At 39.0% G+C, this 8,473-nt stretch overlaps 1 protein-coding gene across 1 annotated transcript; it reads right to left on the reverse strand.

Annotated features, from left to right (window-relative positions):
• Positions 1-1,110: 1,110 nt before the first annotated feature.
• On the reverse strand, positions 1,111-8,280 carry LOC110056560 (IQ motif and ubiquitin-like domain-containing protein). The gene is made up of 13 exons (XM_020763063.2): positions 7,511-8,280; positions 6,866-7,000; positions 6,397-6,564; positions 5,795-6,024; positions 5,228-5,326; positions 4,720-4,930; positions 4,453-4,628; positions 3,919-4,183; positions 3,433-3,515; positions 2,929-3,029; positions 2,267-2,414; positions 1,893-2,078; positions 1,111-1,505 (listed from the first exon to the last, which is right to left on the reverse strand). The coding sequence occupies exons 1-13, from the start codon at positions 8,142-8,144 to the stop codon at positions 1,344-1,346; spliced, it is 2,598 nt and encodes an 865-aa protein (XP_020618722.2). The 5' UTR covers positions 8,145-8,280; the 3' UTR covers positions 1,111-1,343.
• Between the last annotated feature and the right edge of the window lie 193 nt (positions 8,281-8,473).

The raw sequence follows: 8,473 nt of genomic DNA on the forward strand, positions 1-8,473 counted from the left end.
GTTATATTAGCTGTCTACCCAAGAGGAAAAATGCCCATTACATTTGCAATGTCAAAACTGACTTACTAGCAATATTAACACCCGGCATTTATTCATATCTTGAGATTTCTGAAGTTTCACTGACCTCGGTTGTACACGACCGCATGCAGGAGATACACATATCACTAATTATTACATGGCGCAGTGATATGTGTATCCCCTGAAGACAGCCGTTGTCTAGGCTATCTACCGAAGAATAAACGTCGATTATTATGAAACTTGCTAGCAATATTCGCAGTATAGCAATGTATACAGCTTGAGCCTTAACATATCTTACAAAAAGTCGAACTGAAAAGCGGGTGCAGGGGATACACGAGTGCCACTACTCATTTTATGGGGAGCGGGTCGAAACAGTGATAGGTGTTTCACTCCACGAATAATTCAGATGCAAACAAGGCGATGAACAGTGGACAATATGCGTTACTCGAGGGGTAAGAATGCACCGCGCAATTAATATCGTCCAAGAAATCCGGTGCCGTGAAACTCAAATTGAAATATATCTAGATCCATTTGGTGTTCAACTTTAAATTCGTTATATCCTGCTCGCAGAAAACCAGTTAGGATCAAGAACACAATTCCAGCAGCAGATACGTAAGCTTTTTCAACCACAAAAATTGAGATTTGTGTTTTAAGTCTGTTTGGGTTTGTCGTTCGTCGAGTAAAAAACCGGACGACGAGAGCGCTTTCAAGGAGGATATTGCTATTTAAAGTAGAGGGGATGGGGGGGTGAGGGATACACATATCACTGGTCGCCATTTTGGAGGGGATACACATATCACTGGTGATATGTGTGCGGGGATACACATATCACTGTGACACCGGGTTAAGAATGTCCTGGAGTAACCTAAGAGAACCCTAAGACTAAGGCGCGTCTAAAGGAAATGTAACCACGCCCAGGCACAAGGGTCACAGTTAACTACACGGACGATGGTCACAGGTATCAGGCAATGTCACAGGTCAAACGGGTTAGAGAAACCCACCCATAAAACTACTTCTTCAAGGACTGGCTAAACTAAGGTTACTGTAATCATGAAAAACTGCAGAGTTCGCAACACTTGGACACACTACTGCTTGTTCCAGTAAACTATCAATTTATTTACAACATGACCCGCGTAACGATTCCGTTATTTTCCTCAAGGAAAATAATACATATCTACAGGCACTGGTCAAAAAATCCATCCAAAAGGGCGAAATCGATTCCTTCTCTCCCAAATTCATTCATTTTGACCGAATAATACATTTTCAAAACTAAAATTTGAAAGGTGTGAAACAACGGGCAAGTAAGTTCTGTTAATCGAACGGATTTACGCTTTCAGCGAAGCTGCTCTGAGTCCGTTGTTAGCTAATCCTTGACTCTGGACTGATATTTTCTTCATGTGCTCAGCCATTCCAGGCAGCCGTGAAAAGTAGTTCCTTGCCAGGACATGTTTGTGGAGAATCTTGCCGATAAACATGCGTCCGTAAGCCTGCAAAACAGAAATACGACGCAATTAGAACGTTGGAAAAATGCAAATGCTTGCTTGATTCAACAGAATCAATCTGTTTCTTGGCTAAATTCGCCGACAAATACAGAAGTTTTCGATAATGATTAGACGCCTTCCGTGGCCAGTGTGACAGACTTTCCTTATATTGCGTAACCTAGTGTGACCGCATCTCTCAAACTAAAGAACACCAAAGATAGCGTGGAATCGCGTTAAGATAGCGTGAATTGGCCGTCGGCACTAAGAGCGACCGTTTTGCTTCCTCAATTAATGTAGATGTAGAATGTACATGTAGATGTAGAGGAGAAAAACGAGAGCTGAAGGCAACAGCAGCAACGAAAATAACAACAAAATGAAACAGAAAACAAGTACCTCGGTGACGTTCTCGAGCTTAGCATGTGCCGATGCCTCTTCTTTTGTGAGTAAGATACAATTCCAAGGGGACCACTCCTCATATTTGTTCCATCGAACAAGCACCAAATCGAACAGGTCCTCATGAGCGCTCAGCACACTCTGACTGTTCCAAATATTTTCCACCAGATAACGCAGGTCGGGCTCCTGAGAGAAACGAAAAAAATGACGACCATCAACCATAATGGACAGAACTCACTAGAGTCTTTAAAGTTTTAAGTAATCAGTTGTTAAAGTCAATGTCGGATTGAATAAAAATGGAGTTAAAAACAACAAATGAACCAAAATCTAATAATAAAATTATCGACGTTTTTCAACTAGGAACAAATTTATACCTGTAATAAGTAGGCGACCTTGGAACCGTCTTCAAAGCTTTCCTCAGAACGTCTCAGATCTTTCAACATGACTCTGTACTGTGAGAAGTCGTGCCGTAATCTTGCGTCGTTGTCAAGTTTGGTGCATTTTCTACACCTTCCGACGACCCTATATACCGAAGAGATAAACAGACATAGATCAGATCCTGAAAACCCAGGGCGAATGGTTCCGAAACAAATCACAAAATCCCAAAAAAGACGAACAAAATATATCCCTAATGTTTTCTTATTGGCGTATTAAAATATGGCAATAAAAAGTTATATTTTATGGCGTAACGAACGGAAAACTTTGGAAACATCATCTCCGCGTTTTCTCAAAATCATCAGATATTTGAGGCAGCGTGGCCGAGTGGTCAGCGCGCCGGACTCGCAATCCAGCGGTCCCGGGTTCGAGTCCCACCCTGACAGTAGTCCCGAGTTCAAATCCTCGGCCGTACTTGTAAATAGCCAACTGGTTTGCTTCCAGTCAGTTGGGATTCTTGACAATGTTATGTTGAATTTGAATTATTTGTTTCAGTTATTTGCACGGCCCCATTAGCCCTTGCGCTATAAACACTGCTGAGGGTAAATAAAGGGTTTATTCATACGGTGATTCAAACCACAGACCACACCCTGCCACGTACCTTGAATTTGACGAGAGTTGAAACTCCGTTGATGGTAGGTATGCATTGCAACTTGGACAGAAATAGATGTTTTTACGTAATACTGTTGGATCTTGCGGAACCTAAATAACCACACAAAGAGATCGGTGAGTTACTTAACACAGGCCATGGACAAAAAAGGGTGGAATAAGAAAAGCAAACGAAAGCATTTGGTTTCACGTTCACCGTGATTCAGATTGGTTCAATATACTCGTAAAACCACGACTTTCCAGTAACAATATGTTACTTTCTCGGTCAAACAGGTGCAAACCCAACAACAAGTTATTAACTGATTTTCTAACTTTTACCGTTCTCGTCGTTCGGTCGCCAGGCTTCACTTTAAGTTCTAACTGGCTGGTTGAATTATGTTTTTTTTTAGGTTAAGTTACGGAAGCTAAAATAACTCACTGTTGATTTAATTTTAAATGCGCTGTAAAACTGAGGGTTGTACATGAAGAAAAATAAGTTTCGATTAATTCTACATACCTTGATCAGACGAGCCGCCTCAGGATTGAAAAGAGGTGTTTTGCAGTACTGAAGGAACAGGGTTAAAATTCTCTTGCGTAAACCTGGAAAACAACGACAGAGTTAGTTCAGTCTTGTGAAATAACTTCATATACAGCAGCTGAATGTTTGACAGCGTTTTTTGTGTGCTCTAAAGTAACAGCTTCAAAGTAACAATCCTTTCTTCCACCATATACCATACGGTGACGGCCTTCATGGACACAACAAAGGTTCCGACACTCAAGAAAAGCTACGAAGAAGAAGACTTTACCGATTGTTTTCTTCATTTGCCAACCCGTATTGAGAAAACAGGATTGTGTTTAATTTTCTTTTATCCGGTTTCTTCTTTTTACCTTGTTTCAGTTACAGTCAAGTTTTCATTTCTGAACCTGTGTCCACTTGACACGAGCATGTTTACATTTAGACCAGCTCTGTAATATTTGATACCTGACAGCGTTTTTTTTTTACCTTCAAGATTGGATTCCTTGACACCTCTCATCAGCAAGTCAGCTTCTCTATCAATGAGCTCAATAATCTCTTGTGTCAGTTTACAGTCGTGTTCTTTTACTGTGTGCTTAAGAGTCAGCAGTACGTCCAGCCTTTCATCCTGTGTTAGGTACTTCATGCTGAGCGTGCTGTAAATGTCCCGTAACTCCTGGGCACGGATAGTGTAAGGCGTGTCCATTTCAGTAATCTTGCCGTCAAAAGCTTTCCACTGTTTTGGAGCAGCAGCCTTTTCAGGGATAATAATTATAAATAGATAATTTTAGCTGATATTATGATGAGAAAAAGGCAAAAGGATACGGTCCTGATCTTCTAGGTTTTTTGGCAAAGAAATTGGGATATTAAAAACATATTCCTTTGGCTGTGAATAACTTTGAGTAATATTCTGGATTAAACATATCTTTCCATACAAGATTAATATTATGATAAAATTAACTACAGCATCCACAATGTACATGTATGCACATGACATTTACAGTCATGTAGACCTGCACAAACCTTGTTCAAGAAGTTCTTGACTCTTTTGTCTCTGTTTTCTTCATCTGCAGAGAGCTTGTGCCTATCAATGGAAGCAATTAGGTATGCTTCCTGTTCTAATAAGCCTACAAGAGCTGCCTTTCGCTCAGGGCCTGCATATAGCTCATCTATTATAGCCATCTCTTCATTACGCCATTCTAGACAAAGAAATGAAATAAAATTAGAAAGCTTTTATCACTAAAACTGGCAGCTGCTTAAGAACAGTTTCTCTTGCTATATTTCACTTACTCTCTAAATGAGCATAGAGAAGATCAAAGTCTTCCTTTGTCTTAGGATTTATTCTTCTCTCCCATTCTCTCTTAATTCTTTCAGCTCTTTCTCTCTGTTTTCTTAGTTCCTCCTGTCTCTCCCATTCTTGACGTCGTTTGCGATCCTCTCTTAGTCTCTGAACATAATTCTTTGCCAGCCATCTTCTCCAGTATGTTTGAAGGATGATTACCTAAAAAATAAAATCTGTGTATTAGGTCTAAAGGCTGAACCAAACGCTGTGATTTGCGGGAATCATTTCTAGCTTTACAAGAATGGTGGTTTAATTTGAAGACACAGGAAAGTATGCACGCCTATGGTTTAGCTTATTCAAATTTACCACACAGAGTTTTAGGGTGAAAATATACACAGAACAGCTGCTGAATGTTCGTTTTCTTTGAAAGCAGCATTTGGAAGGTGATCCTCAGATGTACTATCTCATTGCTCATTAATCAGTCCACACTCGATGGTCACACAGGCATGTGCTTACCTTCTTTAAAATTTTCCTGTGATGTTGTTCAGCAGTGACATATTTTCCAGGTATCAGTATTTTATCTTGGACATTTGACACATAACAGCCATCCTTGGTCTAAGTTGAATTGAGGCAAATTCAGCAATATTAGTGTAGCAAAGAAGATTTAAAGAAGCAGACAGTAAAAGTTATTTCTCTTAACAATAACTTAATAAGAGTGCCAAACTCAACAAGTTACTGAAAAGATATTAATACTACTTCAGATCAGATCATGGCTTCTGTGATTACAGTGTTAAACTGATGAATGGAAAAACAGCTAGATCTTCATGGCTTAAAACCAACTTAAGAAGTCGCAAGAAAAGCTTGAAACAAGTTACTATTCAACTTTCAATACACAACTTGCTGCAAGGTTGCAAAACAGGTAAGACTAATTAAAAATAACACTTTCATAAAGGCATTCATTACTTTATCATTGGGACAGACACTTGATAGATTTTAATTTCAACAACTGAGCAGGTAGTATTAATGCACAGTCATATAAAATACTTCTAATTAATTAATTAATTAATTTATTTATTTATTTACCATTTGCGTGGAAGTAGTATTTGTTGTCTGTTGGACTCTGTTTCGCAGCTTGTATGTCTGGGTGTCACGATGAAACTTCTCAACAGATGATGGAACACGGACCTTGGGTAAGGTCTGTACAGATGCATTATGGAACTCTACTCCTGTCAGTCTATGTTTGTAGCCACCCAAAAATGGCTTTTTTCTAGTCTCTTGTACGATATAAACAACAACTTCAACTTCTTTGCCACCTGAAAATTATTAATAATACAGTTGCATATTAGATACTTTACTACAGAAACTATATGTAACTTAGGAATAAAGTAAACTAAAAGACAAAATGTGTCTTAAAAGGAAGTCTCAAGGTTAGCCCTATGTAAGAAACTCCCTAAAAAAATGCTAAAATACAGAATTCCATATACACTGTATGTCGTTAAAAGTAAGCACTTGTTACACATGGTTTAAAAAGTTGATTCTTTGATTGGTTTATGTCATTGTATGCAGAAGTCCAAAATCATTTCAAACTATTTGGGGAACTGTTCTTGCCATTTTCTGAACTTGCATTGTCAGATGTTATTTTAAATGATTTGATAAGGGAAGAACAAAAATCTGTATATATTTACCAACTTCTACTTTGACATTGACTTTATCTGGTAGCTTGTAGGCCGGTGATGCCTGCCTGTAATGTAAAGGTCTGTTGACAGGATCTGCTGACTGAATTTCTACCTGTACTGTCTGTCCAGATTGAACACCCAGGTCTGATAACACTGTGTGGTCTTCTACCATTTTTCCTTCAATGAATAACAATTTCAACAGATATTATATAACTAAATATTATATAACTTCATTCAAAATCATGGCATATTCAGATATGCCTGATAAGTCATGTCAGGCACCATTAACCAAATTCAAAAACTTTAAGTTTTACAGCAGGTCCCTTTTGCAAAATAATATAATTCATCCTCACTGGAAGATTTGAAATTTGAAACAAAGAATGAAATCTTTCATCAATGAATTGGATTTTCAACTCAGTCTTTATTAATGATGAGCACAGTAGCAACCGCAAATCTCAGACTACAGAACCATACATACCATCAAATATCATCAGTATCACTTGAGGTGGCTGGTTAAATTCTGATGAAAAATGGTTTCTTAGTTCAGAGAAGGACTGCTTTAAGGAACAAGTCATGCTCTGTACATGGCCTTCTGGCATAATGATGAATTTAACTGAAAGAAAACCGCACATGGTTGATAAGTCTGGTTTTTTTTTAACTTGGTTAACATGAAAGCAGGGGGACTGGGTCAGAACCTGAGAGTTAAGGGGACAAGTCAAAAAGGATATGAAATTCTATCCCTAACATAGCAGGAACCACGAGAAACAAAAAAATTAAAAATTTACAAAACTATGTAATATTTTGCAAAAAGCACCAAGAGCTTCTGGTGACAGCCAACACTAAGGAGGATACAGGAACCAAGAGGGAAGGCTGTAATCATTCTGGCTAAAGTTGAGGCTGTAATAGTTCACCTTTCGGCTAGGTATGTGAAAAGGGCAGATGGATGATGGGTGTGAGATCGAAGTTTACAAACCACATCCACGTCTAAGACATGGGAGCTAGTTGGCAGGTTTATGTAAGTGAGTGCAGAAGAACAACTTCCCAAGTACTGCAACAAAATGTGCGATTTAGAGGCAGTTCTTAGGATATTGTAAAAGGGAATCAAGTGTTCCATTTAATTTACCGTTTGCGGTAAAGCCATCCTTAGCTATTCCCCCAGACTCAGGGTGACCTGTGACATTTTTCGCTGGGATTTCATTATCTATAGACTTCTCAGCTTTGGATGTAGGAGGAGCCACTAGAGGTGAGTCGCTTTCTGACTGTGTTTCGATCACTCTGTTATCTCCTTTCCCTGGACTGTCGACAGAAACACCCGCATTCCCAATGGGTGATTCTCTGCCCTCAGTTTGAGCATTCGCTTCTTGCGTTACGACGTCTTTATCTGGTTCTGAAATAACAACAGACATGGCTGGTTCATCCATTTTTGGATCCTCTTTTTGACTCGCTGGACTTTGTTGTTCTTCGGGAGGGTTTTCGCTAATTTCTTCAGTAGTAATTGAGTTCTTAGGATCAATACTCGCATCGACAACTTCGTTCTTTTCTTTTTTCTCCTCATCATCTTTTTCAGCAACATCTTCTTTCTCCGTAACTGTGACGACTTGTGCAGAATCATGATCAATATCGCCGCCATTTTGATCGACGGGCTGTGTTGGATCGACGGCAATTCCTACTTGAGGGGAATCTTCTTTCGTCTGTTGCTCCTCGCTGTTGCCGTCATTTGCAACTTTATTCTCTACACCTTCTCCCTCGGCAGACATTTTTCACAAAAGCTGTTTGATTCCTGACAAGTTTTCCGAACAGCTTCAAAATATGGTCGGACTCTTTTTGTCTCGCTGTTTCTGAGATTGCTGTTTCCATAGAAACAGCTGGCTTGGAAAATCGCAGTCTCAAAATTACTGTTTCCCGCTAAAATTTGTAACAAAAGTTTGTGAAATTTGCAACTTGAGAACTTTTAGCTTTTACCCTGCGAAACAAACGGTTAAAAACAACAAGATAAGAGAGGAAAACTGAAAAAACAAAGTAGAAAATAATACAAAAAAAAAACCGAAACCTGGATACAAAGCCAAGTATTGTGACGTCATAAGTA

The sequence above is a fragment of the Orbicella faveolata genome, unplaced genomic scaffold (genome assembly GCF_042242905.1).
Source record: "Orbicella faveolata isolate gen_17 unplaced genomic scaffold, um_ofav_v1 contig_35, whole genome shotgun sequence".
NCBI lineage: Eukaryota > Metazoa > Cnidaria > Anthozoa > Scleractinia > Merulinidae > Orbicella > Orbicella faveolata.